This window comes from Formica exsecta, unplaced genomic scaffold, assembly GCF_003651465.1.
Source record: "Formica exsecta isolate Colony F162 unplaced genomic scaffold, ASM365146v1 scaffold25, whole genome shotgun sequence".
In the NCBI taxonomy this organism is placed as follows: Eukaryota; Metazoa; Arthropoda; class Insecta; order Hymenoptera; family Formicidae; genus Formica; species Formica exsecta.
The window spans coordinates 299,548-321,738 of NW_021849774.1; the positions used below are offsets into that span (position 1 = coordinate 299,548).

The 22,191-nt window shown below is 37.2% G+C and overlaps 2 protein-coding genes across 3 annotated transcripts in view; one reads left to right on the forward strand and one right to left on the reverse strand.

The window, feature by feature from the left end:
* Positions 1-22,191, reverse strand: part of LOC115236469 (peroxisomal leader peptide-processing protease-like) — a 79,914-nt gene that overhangs the window by 30,185 nt on the left and 27,538 nt on the right. The gene's annotated exons all lie outside the window — the stretch shown is intronic.
* The window catches only part of LOC115236470 (ion transport peptide-like), a 36,638-nt gene continuing 16,164 nt past the window's right edge, over positions 1,718-22,191 (forward strand). Inside the window, 1 exon segment of the mRNA XM_029808948.1 lies at positions 1,718-1,969. Coding sequence (XP_029664808.1) covers positions 1,955-1,969 — 15 coding nt within the window. The 5' untranslated portion in view covers positions 1,718-1,954.

Sequence of the window (22,191 nt, forward strand, 5' to 3'; positions counted from 1 at the left end):
CCAAAATTCCATCATCATCAAGACCGTATGGCACGCTTCTACGATTTTTCATAAAATGGCACGAACGGAGATCCAGGCCGGTCGTCTGGCGCAAAAGCTATTCGCGGAAGCTGGGCGCATAACGCGTCGCCTGTCACATATCAGCAAGAGGGTTCGTCCGTTTAACTGTGTTAAGTACTCTATACCTACCGGGAGCACATAATGCGAGAGGAGAAGAGAGAGAGAGAAAGAGAGAGAGAGAGCCCGCGACCTAAACCCATATACTCTCCGATGCAGGACCCTACATGACGACGGATAAAGCCGTCAGTAGTGTTCGTCGCGGGCGCTGAGTCTCTCCTGTGTTCGGTCAGCTCGCATTCGACGTGATTGCCGAAATCGAATCTACATTGTGCCTTTTACATTGTTCGCCAACCGCCGAATCACGTATCTCGGAATTCTTATAAGTATATGACATCAAAGAAATCGAGGCCTTCCTAGATATACGAACTCTTGGAAATCGTTCACGTGCACGAGATACGCTTTATGCTGCTCTCCTTTTTTTTTGTAATGGAGAATCTGATTCGAGTGTGATCGGAGTTCGTGGAACTCTCGGAAGTTACGTGTTCGGGAATTTTCGTCACGTCACGTCGAAGAGAAGAAAGATCTTCGAATTCTCGAGATACACGGATCTCTCTTCGTAAAGATTCCCAAATCGATGATACATTCTCTGTATCTACGAGATTCCGATTTTCTGAGATTGTATCTGCAAAATTTTGAAAAGACGGGAGAACAGGTGATTCGAGAAGACAGAAAATCGGAAATACCTAGTGTGCGTCGGCGTAATCGCGCGTTTGTGGATGAAGACTCTCGCGAAGATTCACAGTGAATTCCTCGAGATTCTTAAAATTCTCTCTTACGGAATTTTATTTCCGACGTTGGCGAATATTATATTCAAAGGTTCTACGAGAACAAAACACGACTTGTGGAATATTTCGGAACGAACGTCCGTGCGAGGCATTACGAACATTACGGACGATCGCTTGCGTTCCTCAATTTTAAAGGCGAATTAAATTCTTTCCGTGCTACGTGATCTGCTTGTCCGCGCGCTTTGCGAGCGTGAGAAAATCGGCGTGACCGACCGCTGACTAGCACGGATACGGACATTATTAACCCATCAGAGAGAATCCGGACTCGTGCATGGTCCCCGATACGATAAAGTTCTTCCCTATATACGAGCGCGATTCGACGAACCGAATCGTTCAAGTCTCTACAGATTCATGATACGGTCCTAAATACGGGACAGTCTCTTTCTCCTTCGTGAGAGAGCAGCGCTCCGGTTGTAGCTTTATTATATTTCTGGAAATTATGAACGAGCTTTTCCAATGCAAAATTCGATTGTAACCACAAAGCCCGGGCTCGGTGAACAAAGCGAATGAAATAAGAGCAGCGGAAAAAACGATATGGAAAACGACAAGCATCGATACATTGTAAGCAGGAGATCGATTGCGCAACTTCTCCCCATGTTGAACATCGTGGCGAGTGGAAAATTGAAGAGTGACGGGAATTTACGCGTCACGTGACTCTTTCTCTCAGAATGATGAGATCTGCCGATTGGTCGAGATCATCGTGAAACGAGGAAGTGAAAAAAGTGCTCATTCTGACGATTATGTGAACGAACCTTCTCGAGTCCCAAGTTCACGACGTCACTATACACGAGTATCCCGAGAGTGAGAACGGCGGTGGACCGGACGAGAGGGAGGGGGGGGAGGGGGGGGGAGTAATATCGAGGAAAAGTGAAAGAAACGCATGCACGCGAGGAAGCACGTGGCAACTTGAATTGGAACCTGGTTCAATTTTGCCTCGTACAGAAATCTTTCTCCTGGCGAGTGTACATACACACTCGTGCGATTCTGTTGGGACGCTTTCTTGCCGCAGCCGAGCCTCTCACCGTTCTCGTGCCGATATATGTACGGCTATGATCTCAAACAAGGTGAGGACGCAGCGATTTCAGCTCAATAAACAGTCGCGATCATGAGAAATACGAAGACTCGTTGTGAAAGAAGAGCTATCGATGCGTAAAAATAATTTTCTCTGAAAAAAAGGAAGAGCCATTTTCGCGTCAATGATTATACAGAGGCCAATAATATTCGCAAAATATACCATATATGTATAGTAGAGATGCAACGAATAGTATATTCGACCGAATACCGAATACGGAATATTAGGCAAGGCCATGTGCCGAATAACCGAATATTCGGCGAATATTAGGCACGATTTTAGGGTCAACGGCTCAACATAGACTATTCGAAAACAATGCAGCGGGCGCGCGGCATTCCCGACCGCGCCTCTCCGCATTATATAACGACAAATGTTTTTTAAAATTTTATTTTATTAGATATATAAATAAATAAATTAGGTACTCGAGCATGTTGAAACTACGCGTCCGCGACTGAAGTGGCACAGTCTATTAGCTACTATTTCCTTCCAGTTTTACATTTAAAACTATTCGGTATTCGGCCGAAGAGTAGACTAATATTCGGAGTTCGACCGAATAGTAAAAAGGTTGCCGAATAGGTAGAATATCAAATAGTTGCCTAATATTCGTTGCAACTCTAATGTATAGCGATACTCATGATGTTTGAAGTGAATTCAAAATGAAGAGTATTTTCCCTATTATTTTTTCCAAAATAATTAAATATTTAAAATTGTTATTTTTGGCATTTACAACAAGTTCTATATTCACATCAGATCTATATATATATTATTTCTTATATATTTTTTGCTTATCCTGTTTTTATATTTTTGTATATTTGAATCGATCTCTTTAATCTTATCGCCAGAATAAATTTTCTTTTTAAGCATTTTCAAAATAATCAAATTTATTTACGGGAGATGTAATCTGAAAGTTGAGATACTTTATTTTTATGTCTCATCGATCTCTTCAACCTTGTCGCCAGAATAAACCCTACGAGCTCGGGTTAACGCGCTGCAGAAGGTCTCGAATGAAGATAGCCGCACGCGACCGCGATATTCCTTCCTTATTGCCGTTATTGGCGAAGGAGGAAGTCGAAATAAGGATCGTATCCATAATCGATTTGCCGCATAACATTATCGAAATAATAAATCGGCAAATAATCGACCGAACTGATCGCGAATTATTCCTATCATCGAGCAGTTTGTATGTCACTTTGCATGTCACTTTGCATGGAATAAGCTTCAATTTGTCCGTCTTGATTATCGATCGATCAGCCGAAAATAACGACGGTAATTCGCAACAAAATTTATTTCCTGATTATGCACCTAGTTAACGTGTACGTGCGCGTGTGTGTGTGTGTATATATTATAGATACTATATATTATACTACACTATATGTATCCAATTTTTAGTTTTTTTTTTATTTTAATTGTAATTTTAGTTTTTTGGTCTGCTTAAATTTTCAAAGTACGATTAATGCATGCAGTTAAATCTTACAGTCACATAATTAATTTTATTATTACAATATAGAGATATTCCATCAGGCTTCGAGGATGTTGCGCAAATGGATCGTTAAGGTGTAGAGAATAATTTACAAATAATCATTAATTAATTCATTAAAATATTATTTAAACTTATAGTAATTGCTAAATGCAAAGCCTATTGCTATTTTATTCAAAGTGCAATTTTAAAATACTTTTTCAATTTTTTATAATTTAACTAATTAGTATTAGGGCAATGTATTATAGCGGTACCTTCAAGTAACGAGAAATCGCAGGAAACTTGAAATACAGTTATCCGCTGCTGTTTTTCATAGCAAGGATGAGGCAATCAATGTGTTGATACATCAATCGACTTAGGTTCCGCGTTCGTGCGTTAATACAGGGTGTCCTAATCATATATATTGATTCTCTTATATACCTGCCCCTCGAGTGCTCCTCAAAGTTTCAGTAAGAAACACTTTCTCGGCCATCTTTTAAATCTATCATCTCTAAATCGAATCCACGATTACATTTATTTCGTAACCGATGCGAAGGACTGTCGGTATAATCGGTATGGGCGATATCAGTATAATGTTTCTTTGCTCATTTATCAATTTTTTGCAGATAATCGTTATCCTCTGATCACGTGCATACATTCATAATAAGAGAAACGATTGTCAGTAAAAAATCTGCACATGACCGAAGACACATCGGTATAATTTATCATTCACGCAAACGCGTCTTACGAGACTGAATATGTAGACGCGTATTGCGAGCCTTTTCCCTCTCAGCGCAACATTTCATAGATATGTTAATCTCACAACATTTGGACATGGTATTTTACTTGGGGCTGGAAAAAAAATTTCTTATTGTCCTCTTTATTTATCACAACGTACACAAAATGCATTTAGATAATGTCATATACGAATTATAAATGGCAGGACATAAATCGATTATCTTGAATCAAAATCAATCAAGTAAATTATAATTAATAATTAATATTATCCTCAAACAGCCTTAATTTTATTGAATAATTCAAACAAATTAATTTTCTGTTTTGCTTTAATACTTACAAACTCAAGTAATATAAAAAATTGCCTGCAAGCATTCTAGTTGTTTCAACAAATAATCATTCCGACAGACTTCTGTCTCTAGAATGTAGCTAGAATGTGCTAAACCTTAATTAATTATGCATAAGAAGCGATTCCGAGTAAACTTCCCGCAGCAAAGACATTCGTCGTTTTGACTCATGTCAGATATTTATATATAAATCACGTCTCTCGGAAATTTATTTTCCATTATATCATCGTTCGCAGTTTTTCATATAAAATGGAATTATCGGCCGCTACACTTACCGAGTATAACGTAATTGAGCTTAATTAAGATTCCCCGGCATTACGCAGCAATTTAGTTAAGTGAATCATTCGTCCAAGCTTTTCTCGACACGAGGCATAACATTACGTAACTTCTTATCATTCGACGATGCAAAAAAAAAAAGAAAAAGTATAAATAAAGAAAAGATAAAGCCGTGGAAAATGCACTGGCGCGTCTCTGAAAGAACGAATAAATCCCCGCATATAATTGGCCACATGACGCCATTGGTGCGTCTCTATGCATCTCTCGATGAGATTGATTGGCAGCTCGATGCTGGCGAATCTCGCGTGGATATGGATATTCTTAGTTTTCCAGAAATACTGAATGTTTGCGCCGCTTATCTGATTTCGTGCGATCATCATTTATCACGTCTTAACGGGTAATAACATAAGATCGCGCATGATTAAATATTACATACGTTGCATCGTCATTCGTCATTCATCAGCAAATTCATCATCCTCCGTATTTTCCAAAGAGGAGCGTTATAACCAAAGGAGATGCATCACCGAAAAAGAGATTCACTCATTTGTCTAATTTACTTATAAAACATCCATACAATTTTTATTTATAAAAAACCTTTTTGAATGAAATCAAATAATTATATGACGTACATTTTTTTACAGAATAGTTTCAGACTCGATGTAAAAAGTTTCGATGCATAATTGAAAAATTTATGTTAAATTTAATAGATATCACGTCCCAAACAGTCCACACAAATTTTTGTGTTAATTTAACATAATATGAATATGTCAAAATCAACGTATTTTTAATGACAAAATTAACTTGGAAAAATGTTATTGACGGTGTGTAGTCACTGTCACTCCTATTGTATTATAAAATCAACATTTTTTTCTGTAAATTTAAACAGATAAATCCTATCACTAATAATACACATATTGACATATTATTGTGTAAAATTAAAAATAGGTGCACATTGTGTTATTTTTACACTTTTTTTCAGTTTTAATAATTACATATTCGAATTCAAATAACACAATAGCAATATATTAAATTAACACATGAATGTGTTAAATATTTAACAAATATTTTAACTGGCATATCTTTTAACAAGAAAACACAAATTTTCAAATTGTGTGAAATTGAAGGTTATTCGATTTCCGGTAACTAAACGATCGAAAAAAGGAAAAGAGCTCTTAAGAATCTATTCATTTCACGAAACGGCGGATCTGTTTGCGACGCGCTTACGAACGCGTCGTTTAAAGCCCGTTCTACATTGATCGCATGTCGCCAGTTGCAAGCAAATCGACCAATCACAGTCGAATATTCGACGGAATAATCGATTGTGATTGGTCGATTTGCTTGCGACTGGCGACATGCGATCAATGTAGAACGGGCTTAAGACAAACGCGAAAGCGATTGACGCAAAAGCCGATCGGGAAAGTGCTCGGTCGAGTTTGAAACCGCGATTTGTATTGTGCATTTGTGTGCATGCAACTATTCAGACTGTTACAATCAATAAAGTTGCCGAACAAACAGGCACAAAAAATACATTTCTTTCATATATTGTTATTCGAAAAGAATAACTCGCATTGTTCTACTTTTAGGAATTTTTAATAATAAAAATTAAATTTTTTTTATGATGTAATCATTCGCATTTACATTCTTAAAATTTCAATCGATTTTAACTTACAATAGTAAATATATTCGCAAATTCTTTAATTAAATTTTAACTATAATTAAATTTGTATATGAAATTAAAATGTGTAATGACATTCTTTTTCCAAAACGAGAAGAGATTGGAATTTATATTTATTGAAAAGTCTGTGTGTGACGATATTGATAGATACAGAAAAGTGCTGCGCACATTCGTTACTGATATTCCCAGACATGGGGAATTGGTCAGACCTGAGTGTCTTTCATAATAAACCTCCGGTTCCCTTATCGCGCCTTATCTCCCGTCCTGCTCATAACGTAAAACTTGTTCGTTATTGGCTGTTGCTCTATGGCTCGATCCGAAAACTCGTTCTCGCACGTCATTTTCCCTTTCAGTTCTACGCCCGCGAACACTTTTATCATACTCTTTTCGCAACGCGCGCAACGTTTCGTCGTCGCAAGGTATCGACATTAAGCTACAATGAAGTTTTATCTCTATCAGCCTTATCTCGGGCCCGCCGCTAAACCGGGCCAGAAATAACCGGCGATTACATGCAACAATACGTAAATCAAGGTGCACCCACTATTGCGCCGGTATATATAAGTACATCGAGCGTATTAATATGAATTTTCAACAAGGTTGAGCTATCAACACGTCGCCAAATAATCTTGTTCAAGGCTAACGAAATTTATATTATACGATATTTTCATGAATGTATTATGTTCATTACGATAATAAATACTTTTCTTCGCGCCAATTAACAATCATCAGACAATAATCAACTTTATTACATAAATTATGTCACGCAACACGTGTAATCGCCGATATTCTTCTGCAGATATCTATTTCTCCACGCTTAGGATTATCGGCTCGTACTTATTGATGATTGATGGAATCATTGGATCCTTAATTCCTCACGAGACGATACGAGCATCGGCTCAAAAGCGATTATCATAAATGAAAATGCAATATCTCAATTAGATGAAAGGACAGGCGGATAGAATAATTGGTTTCGCCTCTCTGGAATTCTTTTCCTTGCTTCGAGCCAAAGGGGACAAAGGAAAAAAAAAAGTAGAGGGGATACCGTGTCATTATGTACGACACTCTTAATAGGCGCTACAGCTACGGCAGTCGTCTCGACTTGGTTGATGCAACCGTCGAACGAGTTTGCGCGAAATGCTTCGAGCGGTTGGAGTCCCAAATAACACACATACACACCCATCACATGGTCGTCTAAATTTTTATGCTTACTCTTAGCCAAAATAAATCGCAAGTAACTGCCTTTCTTTCAGTCGTTTGTCTACGCCGAATTTTTTAAATATTTAACGCTTGTTAAAGTTGCGTCAGATACTCGTAGAAAAAATGTATTTCTCTCTCTTTTTCTTTCCCTCCTTCCCGTGAAATGTTCTAATTTATTTATAAGTATTTATAGTCTGGATTTTTTGATAGTTTAAATATATTGTTAAAATATATTTTTTTTTAATTTACAAAATGCAATGATTTTTTGCAAGGATTATCATGTATATTGAAAAAAATTATATTAAAAAATAGGTATATATACTTAATTTTTTCAAAACATAAATTTCCAATTTTTCTAATACGTTAAACGATTTTATGCCCACGACATTTGCGCGAGTCATTTTTCCGCTTGAGTCATTCTTCATGTAATATAATTATTGGAGCATTACGCGCATGCTGTTGCATAATGGAATTTTATAATAGTAAGTCTTAACCGTAGTCTTAATCGTAGTACGATTTTTACGACAATTATAATCGCATCTTTATGATCTCCACAGCTAATTCTGATGTATTCAAATGTACATATTGATGTATATTTTATCATTCTTTAATTGCCATCTTGTAGCAGTCTCTGTATAATCGAAATTAGCTCGTAAGAAACTTTTTATATAATGAAACTTTTCATATAATCAGTAAGAAACTTTTCATATAATAAAATTTTTCATATAATCAGTCAACAAAAAGATTTGTTGAGTTTGCAATAAATCATTAAGTAAAGAAAAGTATAATTTATGATTGCAAACAAATGTCACAAAAAGAATAAGGTTTTCTAAAAACACATTTTAAAAAATGATCTCATTTACTTCAATATGGATTGGGGATTGGGGACATTTACATTCAGTACATTTCTCGTCTGCATTGTGCATCTCATAAATTACTTCCGGAAAGTTGAGGAATCATCGAATTTACGATACGGAAGAAAGTAACCGCATTTCTCTCTCCGAAGACTTATTTTTACTTGTGTTTATTACTCTCTCGTTACTATAGCAGTAAACAACTCGCTACTCGCGCTCGTATACCCGCGTTCTCTAGCACTCTAGAGGTCCGCGCTCGTTCCGGGTCCCCGACCCATGTTGAGAGCCGCCGCGAGTCGGTCCCCCTCGTTCCCTCTCTCTTTTTTCTGTCTCTGTCGATCTGCTCTCAATAATTTCTCTCTCTCTCTCTCTCTCTCTCTCTCTCTCTATCTATCTATCTATCTATCTATCTATCTATCTATCTATCTATTATCTATCTATCTATCTATCTATCTATCTATCTATCTATCTATCTCTGTCAACATAGGCTAGTGGCCCCATAGGTAAGAAAGAAGAAAAACCAATAGATTGACAAAGACATGGTGATTGGATAAAGAGGAAGTATATATGCGAAAGAAGAAAGGCGAGAGAGAAAGAAAAAGGAAGAAGGACGAGAAAGAAAAAGCGCGTGTGGTACGAGAATCCGGACAGCGAAGAAAAAGAGAGAGAGAAAGAGAGACACTCTTCGCGCATGCAAGCGCAAAGAGACGAGAGGGCGAAGGAGGAACGACAATCGGGAATAACACGCGGGGGGTCTTGGCTCTCTCACGACGATGGACGGAGGACGGAGGGAGAGTGGATGTAGCAAGGAAGGGTGCGCGCAGAGACGAGAGAGGAATGAAAGAGCAGCGACAGCGACGGCGACGGTGTTGGTGATGGAGGAGGAGGAAGAGGGGGAGGAGGGCGATTGAGCCAGCGCGAGGGGGGTCCGAGAACGACGGAGATACAGTAGAGAGGGGGCCGGAGGGCCCGGGGGGGTCGGTGGGGGTCTGGCAAGGAGCGCGGGATCCCATTGGTTCGCGGCCGGGCCATATTATAAGCGGCTGCAGTCCGCGCTAGTTAATGTTAGCTCGAGCCTCTACGCGAGACGACGCATCTCTGTTGCCCGCCACCGCCGCTACTATACTACACCACCACCACCACCACCACTACTACTGCTACATTACTATATACACGCACGCGTCTATATAGCGCCGCAGTATCGCGCACCGCGTGAGAGTCGTACAATACGTTTTACATATACGGATACCGTGTGTACAAGAAGGGAAAGATAAAGAGAGAGAAAGAAAGAAAGAGAGAGAGAGAGACGACTGTCAACTCGCGTAAGATAGCATACGTTGATAAGACGCACGTAGTCGGTCGCATCAAAAGAATCCGCGACCCTCCGATTTTTTTACGTATATATATATATATATATGATACTTGAGATCTTATCCACGAGATACATCCGTGCAGAGATACGAGAATAGTTCCGCGTTTATCGATCTAGTGTTCGCGTCGTGTTCCGTATCGGAGTTGCGTGTCGATCGTAAGATTGAAGCGGCGAGTGTCAAAAGTGAGCGAAGACGGGAATTTCATCGGATCCCCGGTGCGAAGAGAGGGGGAAAAGAAAGGGATCTCAGTTTCTTTGGACATATATCGGCGAAAGGTGCCAGGGAAGATCCAGAAGTGCGAGATAAGCCACAGGAGCCTGAAAGCTAATAACGAAGTAAGTCCCGTTGCACATTATCCTTTGCACGACGCAGAATTTAATTGGAGAAACATCTCGATATTAGCTACGTTATCCATATTTCGATTCTTATAAGTAATACCCGACATAGGATGTGTTCCAAAATTCACTGGCAGTACTGCCAACATGTCGTCATCCTTTTCTAACTTTCGGCGAACAACAAAGATGACGATACGCTGGCAGTACTGTCAGTGAATTACGGAACGCAGCCATAGTGTGTTTGTAAGTTATATTTTTTACCATATGTATATATAACGAGGACATAGCAATGCGTATATAGATTGCAATACGAGGATGAATACGAATACCTATTGCAATGCGAGAACGCATACCACAAATTTCAATTGGTCGCTCTTCCCTCTTATTGTACTGCGACTTATGAATCTCAGAGAATTAAACTTATAATTGCATATATATATATATTAAAATAACAAAAATAACACTCTGCCGAGAAACAACGCAAAGATTTCTCGTTTTTGAAGCTTCTAAAACCAATATTCCAAAGTTAGAAAATTCTAATGAATTATTGAGTCGAAAGGATCCATATACTAGAGTTTCTAACGTAATCCTAATATTAAAATAATAATCCCGATATCCACGTGGTCCCGTGGAAAATACAACAAAGAAAGAGAGAGAAAGAAGTTTTATTAACGTTTTAGAACAAGTCTTCTAAGAACAAAAGCATACATATAACGGTGTTTATAAAAGAAAAAAAAAAGAGAAAAGAAAAACGCACATTATTATAATAATGCAATGTACAATGTAATAAAGAATAAGAAAGTTCGAGAGAGAAAAAGAACGAGGAAGAGTAAGATAGTAAGAGAGATTCGGCACCTTCGTGTTTTCCTGAACTGTCGAACTGAGTGGAAGCAAACAGGTGGTCAAATAGATGACGAACCGCTGCTTTCCGCTAATTCAATCTTTCGATTTTCGTCCCTTCTCGGAGACAGGCCTTAAGCAGATATATTAAAAGTAAGAAATTAATTTTTGTCGAATTTATAATCAAAAATTGATTTTTAATTAGTCTTATGATTAATCTCGATATACATAATTTAATATTTATTCTGATGTAATTAAGTTTTACGAACTGAGGTGTCAAAAATGTTACTTAACTAAAATTAAATAATAAAATAAAACCTTTTTTTTCTTCATGCAACTTTTTTCGAATTTGAATTGTATGGGGAGAAAATCGTTTTCAAAAATATTAAAGATATTGCAATGTTTGGGTAGAGGAAAACTCGTTTTGCCTCAAGACACATGCTTTCACTTAAAATAGTAAGCACGTAATTGAAATAAACACGGAAGTGTTAAAGAGTACGGTTAACCCCTCATGCACTTGACCTTTGCGCACTTGTGTAACGCCGGAGCGTATTCAAGGGTGGTGAATGATATCTCGGATTATTCCTCTGTTTCTATGATGCATGATATAATCTTACGATTCAAAGCGTGATAACCGTAAATCCGTATTGTGTCATTTTTTCTTCTCTAATTTTCTCCATAAATTAAATTTTCCATAAATAAATTGAAGACAAAAAAACACTTAATTGATTATTTTTTTCAATTTTTATTTCCCATTGTTGGAAAGTTCTCGGTCTGATAGTGTTTGTAACTAAAGAATATATAAATGCAGTTCCTAATAATAGAGTTTCTACAGATATGAAGGCTAGTTATATACAATTAATTCTATTAGCGTTTCTTTTGGTTAATATTTATATTAGGATCGCAAACACATATATGAACGTAACTTCTTTCCTTTACCTTTTACTCAATAAAAAGAAAGAAAAGGGCGAAAGCAACGCATACACGGTATGCTAGGTGACCGATCAGGGGACCGCGGCTAACAATAAGACAGCAAGATGCACGCACGGCGGTGGCCTCCTCGCTCGTTTTCAATCACTCGTTCTCCTTGTCCTTCTATCGCGGCCCACGCGTCGTCTCTCGTCGTCGGGACGAGCCGCGCTTTTTCTGCATCCGCGATGGATCGATCGTCATGGATTCCGCAATCAAAATCGAGACTGACAAAATGACCGAGCCGCCCACCCACGATTTCCTCGAAAATATTTCTGTCTCTCTCGCTGTTACCATAAAAAAATATAAGACAAGGAGAATCGTGACGCGCAAACGAGGGGGAGGGGGGTCTCGGGCCCCGTTGCATCACGATCCTCGCACCGGATAAGAACCCCGTTCACACTCTCGATCGACCGTTCTGGGACCACAGATTCCTACGGTGTATCGTTTACATGCACGAGAAACGAGAATCGTTTATTTTGAAAGCAGAATCAAGCGATGTGTGTGTCTCTTGTTTAAAGATGTTTTGGCTGTACAATTGGCTGTAGCAAAAAACTGTCAAAATTAAAAAAAAATATATATTTCTTACGTTGATACTGTTTGAAAAAATAAATAAATAAATCCGGATTATAAAAAGAATTAAAGTATCACAAAATAATGTGGTTTTTAACGTCTTCGTAAAAAAAAAAAAAAAAATAGTTGTAATTAATATTTTTCCTAATTTATGATAAAACTTTTGATTATAAATATCCCCTAAAATCAATTACAAGAAACAAAGAAAAACGAGTAATTTGCAGAAAGAGAGAGATAATATTTTTTTACAATTTTGAGTAAATAACTTTTAAACGAGTAAGTGGATCTCAATCAAGTTTTAGTTCTCAATCAAATATTTATTAAAGTTTTCTTAATACATGTGAAAATTTTTAATTCGTTGGCAATGTTTTTTCCTTGTCAAATTTGTTAATAAGTGTTACATTACACGATTTTCCATAAGAATCAATACTAACTTTAAACTTAAATAATTTCCAAACTGTTAAAAGAATTGTGCTCAGGTTTTGCACAGACACTCAGAAAAAATAGTAGAATAGTCTACGAAATTTTCATGCTTTTGTCAATATTTTGACATATGACATATACATCCTTAAGCTAACTTGGGATAAATTGAGAGTAAACTTAATTATCATTTGACTCATTATTTGAATTAACTTTCATCAAAATAATATCTGCAAGATATTTTAGAATAAATGATTATTCTTTTTATTAAACTTTTATATCATTTTTAAGAGAAAACTAAATTTATGATATTTTTAATAGATATTTAATTTCGATAGCCTAAGTCGACCAGGAAAGAATGCCGATCAAGTATTAAATTATACAAACAGATTAAATGGGATCATATGGATGGTTATTTTATCGCGAAACGCGAGAATACTACACTCGAATCAAAACACATCTGATAGATGTGGCTATATACAGCGGAAGCTTGTACCGACAAAGAGAGGCAGGAAGCGGAGAGCGTCCGAGGAGACCGAGGAAGAAGACGTAGCGAAACGGTGAAAGGGAAGGGCGCGTGTGTTGCCGGGTCTATCTTTAGAGTTCATTCAGAGAATCTTTTGCTCTCGCACGGCCGAGCGAGGGCCAAACGTGAGGCCGACTTATGACTCGACGGCACGCACACGTGCGTGTGTGTATGTATGCGCGTGTCTTTCCCGGTGTAGTATAGCTAGCGCTCGTTAAACACGGCCTAAATGCAGCGGCGATGTGATGTGAGGCTTTAACAGGTGTGGAGAATTCGCCTTCCCAGGCAGATCCTCATCCGACACGGATAGTTTAATGAGACTAATTGTAAGAGTGTCTCCATTTCAAATTTACGAAGTTTTATTAATTTCATTTCTTTCTCTATTTGTAAATATATTAAGAAATAATTCACACATCTGATGAAATGTGAGTAAAAAATTACATCTATAATATTTATGATTATACAGTAATTCTACAATACGCGATACACACTACGCGATTTGAAAATAAAATTTATAGAAAGCGCTTATGTATACAAAATTGATTTTCATATAAAGTCCAGTGTATAAAAATCTTTGGATCTCTTAATCAAATTAATGTTAATTAATCATTGGTTCAGTTAAGAATCATTACTTTCTACATTTGTAATTGTAGATTCGTTGATTAATCAAAGAAATAGAGAAACCGATTAATCTCGTCAGAGAAAAAGAGAGAAGAAAAGGGGACATCTGTAGCATCGCTGTAATATTCCCGTTCAAGTTTTTCAGGTCTTTTAAATGAAACCACTTGTTTTTCCGAAGAGCTTCATATAAATTATAAACGATAGACACTAGAATTACATATCTAAATCTCTCTAATGTATTTCAAAAAACAACCGGTTAAAAAAATCGACATTGGAGGTCTAGGATTAACGCGTGCACTCGATGATCTTACCGGAAGTACGACCGTAGGTTCCAGGTAATGTAACTTGGTTATATCATACTAGGGTCATTTCCTAAACACATGGGTCTACCAAACCAAAGAGATCGAATATCTATATTATGACCTTGTGTTGCGCGACGAGTCAATGGGTTTGTCGAAGTATTGCAAAGGGACAAAATTTTTTTGTCTCTTTTAAAAGACTTACTCTTTAAAAAAAAAAAAAAAAAAAGAAAGCAATTTATACCAATGTTTCAATTGATACTTAATTCATACAAAGTATTAGAATTCACGCGGTAACATTTTTTGTTACGAGTTGTTGCGAATTACTAATGTTCTAAATCTAAATCTAATGACAATTTAATCATTTTTATTACACATTCAATCAGATTTACTTTTGTCTACACGAAATACATCCCAGTCTTCCAGATATATCTAGCCCGCAATTTCAACATTATTCGAGAAGTCTTCGGCCGAGACACGGATGAGTCCATGGACGATACTGTAAATATCCACGAGGGTACGCGAAGCGCGACAGAAAATTTTATGATCGATCAAATCCGCGTGCAAAGGTGGTCGGGGAGAGAGAGAGAAAGAGAGAAATTTTATAATTTTCGCGACCGGAGACCGCTTCATCGAACGCCGACATTTCTTTCTCTCTCTCTCTCTCTCATGCGGAGATCCGCAAATACCGCGGCGTCCTTTACTTAGCGCGCATCAGCATCTCGCAGGAGAGCCGCCTATTTAAAGAGAACGGAATGCGTTTACCGCGTCGTTTTACGGTTTGCTTTACGAATTGAACCGCGTCGCGAGAATTGCATTAAGTCGCGCGATGCTGCCGCTCGAGGCAAGATTCTCGGTAAAGAACGTACATCGAGATGTTTAGGCATCAAGGATTCGTTGCAATGTTATTGACCCTCGTGCGAAAACGGCCGTGAAACGTAATCGAGATATGCGAGTTATCGCTTCCGATAGATTAGGTGAAGCGTAATCATTGGAGTCACGTATCATATGGAACGTACTGGGGAGTGATTAATAAGCGACGAATTAATGTTAAACATAATTCTAAAAGAGAGAGAGAGAGAGAGCATAATGTTGAGATATAAAAATTTTAATAAATATAGAAATTCAATATAATCAACAAAAATCAAAATTTGTCTATATTAATATTAATTTATCTAATTTAAAATAGAAAAATATATATAAATAATTTATATTATAAAACTATGTAAATTGACGCAATAAATCTACGAATTAATAATACACCGATCTATAAAGAATAATCGATAAATTGTTTTCTAGATTGCTGGTCGTGATTAAATGCACTTTGCGAAAAATTGATCTCACTAAACCTATTAATTTTATCGCCAGACGAATATCTCGAATCAGAATTGTTCGATGCTCTTACAACGTGCGTAGTTGTATAAGGAAACTATTTTTATATGCCATTATATATGACTATTAATGATCACCGATTAGTGTTATTCGCGAATCCACATTTTGAAAACGGGAAACGGAATCTATTATAGGGCGATAGCCTTGCCCACTGGATACATCTCGAAGAGCTTGGAGTGATTTATCCACTTTAAGCTTTCTCGGGGGGGTCTCGATATCCCGCCATACGACCGGGCGTAGATTACGTATCGTGAAAGACACGGGAGCACGCGTATTCTCATGTCCGTCCTCTACGCATGAGCGAGCTTGATCGCTTGGATCGATCGCTTTTTGCCTCCGCTCCGATTACCCTCGCGGTAAATTTATTCTTGGATCACGACAGTTGGCATCTTACTGCCTAACCTAAAGAGAAATACAAACTCTGAAATAGAGTATCAAAGATTTTTGCTTCCTCATGGAGAAAGCTTTGTTTTCGTAACAAATTTTTTTTTTCGAGTTTTCTATGCCAATATGTTTAGAAAGGTTGTAAAACGTTGAAAAATCATATTCCTAAAAAATGTCTGTATGTATGTATGTATGCGTGTATGTGTGTACGCAATATATTGTACAACTTCTAACTTCCGGGCTAAATTTTTTTTACATGGATAGAGTATCATTAAAGGATAGTTGGTATTAAATTTGCTTCCTCTATGAGGAAGCCAAAATTGAAAAACTCGCTTGCTTTAAGGATCTTAAGCTTTGCGAGCGAAATAAAATTCCTCTATGAGGAAGCAATGTGCAAATTTCTAATTTGCACAATTTTCAGCTTGTTTTTTTATTATTATACTCTATTTTATTTAAATACTGCGCGCGATGCTCTTCGCGATCCAGAAGCATCAGTTGACCGTTCACGTACGTCAATGACGGATCGATCCTCGAGGTCGAGCTGAACCTTGACCAGCTGTCCCCTCGTTCTTGCAAAAAGTGCAGAAAAAAAGAGGACAAAAAAGAGAAAAATCGACCTTCTTTCTAAAATTATTAAATGACCAAACATTCATTGAATGGCACGCATTCAATGTCCTAGCTTCTCGCAATCACACATTCAAAACATTCTCGCATATCAATGTACGGATAATCAACCGTAGAGAAATCTCTTTTTTCGCTGTTTTCCTCAATCATAAAGACAAAATCTTAATGTAACGAGTAAATCTTGTTCAAGAAAATTAATAATATATAGATTTTATTTTATATTCTAATATTATTAAAACACTTTAATTATTGAAAATACGCGTGCGTATTTAGATCAAAAATAAATTTTTATAATTGAGTAGAGACGAGCACGTTACCAATGTGACGCGGAAGATACGCGAGACTTAAATCGCACGACGAGAATCGAACGAGAAATCAGAGGGCTAAGGATAGCACTCCCTTCGGGGAGAAACAGAGTCGACGAGCCCGCGAGTCGAGAGCGCGAGCGCGCAAGAGATCCGGTACCGCGAACGGCGAACGGGGTACGAAGTGTGAGGGGGCGAAAGAGACGGAGAAAGGCTACGGTTTCTCGTAATGCGAACCGTAGGACGCCAAGCTGTCTGCCGGGACACCGGTATACCCCACTACTTTGACCGCGGTAAAGTAGTAGTAGTAGTAGTAGTTGTGATGGTGGTGGTGGTACCAGTGTGGATGCGGTCTCCCTCGCACGCGGAGGAGTCTGTCCGGTCGTGCGTTTCTCTCGTCGAGTCGTCCTGCTGCCATCTAGATACTGTCTTCGGACTAAAAGTATTAAGAGTGTTTCATAATCATAACAAATGTAAAGAAAAGATTGATAAAAAATTAAAATATAAAAAATATATGAACATGTTTCTCTCTTTCATTTTTTATTGGATAACAAATGAAATTTGATTTGTCAATTAGTTTTTTTCTTTTGTTCTCTTCTTTTAATGTTAAATATTTCTTGCGATAGAATTTTTTCATCAGCTCTGAAGACCGAGCTGGATGAAAGTTTTGTCAAGGTAAAATTTGTTTGAAATCTCGAAACTCTCTTTGGGAAATTTTCATTTCCTTCGGAATAATGTCTTCACGTGCTAATCATAATCTTGCGAATATCTCTTCGCGAGATTATGATCTTCAACGCATCAACAATGTCTTTCGGAATATCGAGAATAAAGATATCATTAACGTAACAGCAAAATATGTTGATGTAACCTCCTCGAGATCATTATCTATCCGCGCTCTCATCTGTTATAAGAATCATTCGTAGTAAATTACAGTGATGTGCATCATCTAGGAAGCGACCTTTCGCGGTCCAAGCTTCTACGTAAGAGAATGTCCCTCCATCTCCCTCGATTGGCCATCTCCACCGACGATAGCGATGCAATATTTCAGCGTGTGCAACGTACATGTGCTACGAGTGGAATGAGAAAGAATTGATACAGCAAAGAGAGATGCCGCCAACAGAGCCGGTTCTGCCCTATATACGCGAGATAGTACGTGCATTCTTTCGCTGTTACAATGATGACGAGAACCGGCAGTCAAATCGATTATTTGATGAAACGACATTATATTCCCAAATCTTAAATTTCTAAATCAGGAAATAAAAATCTCATGTGTTCCGACGAAAAAGATATCACATATTTTGATGTCCCATACGTTCGATATTTTTGGGATAAAATCTTTTTATAAAACGAATAATATATTTACTGTTGGAAAATTTGCTTAAATTTAACATATATCGCATGTCTCAAACGGTGCACACAAATTTTTGTGTTCATTTAACATAATATGGATATGTTAGATAGTGACACTAATAAAATACTATGTTAATATTTCAACACAAAATGTGAATGCAAACTTCATAGTAATTTGAAATAAATTTTGTGTAAAAAAAATCAATATATTTTTAATGATAAAATTAATTTGGAAAAATGTTGACGGTCTGTAATCGCTCTCACTCCTATTGTAGAATAAAATCAACATTTTTTTTTTCTGTAAATTTTAACAGATAAATCCTGTCACTAATAATACGGAACATATCTATTGTGTAAAATTAAAAATAGATGCACATTGTGTTATTTTTACACTTTTTTTCAGTTTTAATAATTTAACATTTGAGTTCAATTAACACAATAGCAATATATTAAATTAACATGTGAATATGTTAAATATTTAACACAAAAATTTTAACTGGTATATTTTTTAACAAGAAAACACAAATTTTCCAACAATGTTCATCTCGAGGAGGGGGGGGGGGGACCATATCAATATCTAATATTGTTACTTTCTCACGTGACGCACACGGTTGTTATTAATATCATATATCAATAAACGCGGTACAAAATACCGTTGCTGATAAGAACATGATTAGCTCGCAATGCAACGGGGTTAATGCTTCTTTCTGCGCGATGCTGACGCGCAGCCTAGGGGCAACTCTCTGGAGACCATGTGTAAATAAATCGCGCAGAGATTCACTCGGTCCTTCTCTCCTCTTTCGCGCGCATCTCTCGACGCATTCACGCCGCGTACACGACACTCAGAAAGACAGAAGGCTCTCTGTTGCCGATGTATGCATGGTGCACGCTCGATCTAGAACTCGCGAGAGTTCGATGGTAGAAAGTCTCGCCTTGGAGGCTAACTCAAGTGCAGAATGGCGAGATGCAAAAGAGTAAACCGGCCTTGCCGATAAAAACTTTATCGACAGTAAGAGAGTAACAGATATTACATTACGTTTCGAGAGATTTTTTTTTTAAATTATTCTACTATACTATTAATGAATGTTATTTTTGTTTTAAGGATTGTGTGTGATTTGTATATCATTGCGCAGTTGTAAAATTTGTTTTCTTGTTAAAAAAATGCCGGTTCAAATTTTCGTGTTAAATATTTAACACATTTATGTGTTAATTTAACATATTGCTATTGTGTTAAATAAATTCAAGTGTTAAGTTATTAAAACAACTGAAAAAAAAGTAAAAAAATTACACAATGTGCACTTATTTTTAATTTTACACAATGTATTCAGTATTATTAGTGACAGGCCTTATTTGTTAAAATTTACGGAAAAAAAATGTTGATTTTATTCTACAATAGGAGTAAGAATGACTATAGACCATCAATAACATTTTCCCAAGTTATATATATATATATAATTTTATCATTAAAAATATATTGATTTTACACAAAATTTATTTGAAATTACTTTGAGGGGTTTGCAGCTATTTTTTATGTTAAAATATTAACATATTATTAGTATCACCATTTAGCATTTCTATTTTATTAAATTAACACAAGAATTTGTGTGGATCGTTCGGGACATGTGATATGTATTAAATTTAACACAAATTTTTCAACTATGTGTGAACACTATGTTTCGCAATTATTCAAATTGGAGTTACGAGTTTGCAAGCTAAAAGCGGATTTCGTGAAATGATTACATTGCGAGATTCGTTGCACTTGATAAAAGTAAGGTATCGTAAAAAGATAGGAAAGTACGCCAGCGCGCAGTGTGGTCGCGGGAGGAAAAAGGGGAATATGATGCAGTTGATTCTTTTGTCAAGCACCTTTCTAATTGCCAATCGCGGAACCGGTAGATCGCTATAATGTACGCGTTTCGGTTGTCGTTTCGCTTCTTTCGCGTCGCCTCTTCACGACGAAGCGGTTGCGGCATGGAGAGAGGTTCGTTGCACCCGTTCACGCGTTGCGACGAGAGACGGCGTGTACGCACAACGCTTCATTTTGTGCGCGGCTCTCGCACAAATCAATCTCTTCGCGTCGCATAAATAGGATGAATCTCTTAATTATAAAAAAAACAATCGTAAAATCTTTACTTTTTAGCAGAGTTGAAAAACAGCTGTGTAAAGACAATCTATTCTCAAAAAAGTGCATACGATACACTTTGAAAAACGAAAAAAATTTGTCGATATAACGCTTTAAATGCTCTATGTATTTTAGTAAAAAATATTGGATTGTTCTATCGTAATTAGAGATTAACAAGGTAGTAAGAAAACAGAAACTTTGGATAAAAAAACTCGATAAAAGAACTTTTTTACTTTTCCGAAAATGGGTTAATTACTGCACGACTTTGAAAAATGAGCATCAAATTTACTAAAATTAAGTATCAGATTCCATGTCCTGCATTATTCTCACTTCTGGTCTACAAAATAACAAAAATAATAACAGTTTAAGTATGCTTGAGAGTTTTCTTCTAACTTTTATGAAACTTTAAAAATAAAGAACATCAAAAAATACCATTGAATTATAAAAATCAAAATTAACCTGTTTTAAAATATTCGAACTCAACTGATTAAACAAATGCAAAGTAGTAATCAGCTCAGCCATCTATTGAAATTGATTACTGATCCAGTAAACAAAATTAATTTAATTCCCATACTATTTTTTGTTCGAAGAAAACTGGCGTCATTTTTCAAAATGATCAAAAAACAGTTTTTTACCCCAAAATACCGGTTTTTTACTTAGTTTCTTACCCCATTTTTAAAAAACTTGGTTTTTTAAATCTCTAATCGTAATTCAGCTTTCACGCGCGGATTTCCCGTTTTCTGACGAAAGAACACGAAGGATTCCGATCCTCTGCGCAAAGGAAAACGAGGATCTAGGCGAAGATACGATTGCCCAATCGGGATCGGTAATAATATATAGTACGGGCGTATAATATAACAACCTACACATGCAGAGCGCGATTACTGTACACACGTGCACGCAACGCGAGCGAAGGAAGGGCGTGAGCGCGCGCAGGGGTCGGCGGCACACCTGTTGAGCATTCCTTCACGAGTGCACGCGCGTGTGAGCCCACCGCCGCTGCTACGTGCGTCACATATGTCGTGCGCGCGCGGTCCACAGGTGCGCTCATTAATTCCGTTGCATTGCGCGCCGAGAACAGAGGTCCGCGTTCGAAGATCGCTCTTGAAAAAAAAATGAAAATGAAAAATAAGATCGAAGATCGATATCTGGCTGATAAGTGCGCATCGAGGACGCGAAGGTGTATCTTTATCCTTTCTTGCTTTCACGCACAGGCGCACGATGAAATATAACGTATAATAGTACCCTTCGGAGGAAGAAAAGTCGTGTACGAGTTGTTTCTTTGAAAAGAATTATATAAAGGATAAAGAGAGAAAATAAATCTCTCTTTTCTCTAAATTGTGTGTTTCGGATATATTTATGGAGAAAATTATGTTAAGAGATCTATCGTAGGTGAATTTACTTTTGTGGATCACGAATTATTGAAAAATAAACCAATAGCTCCACGGAGGGAACAAGTTTTCTGAGAAAAAGTGGAAAACCGTGAAAACCGCAGAGACGCTTGATTTATTAGCACGAGAAAAAAAGAAGCGAACAAACCG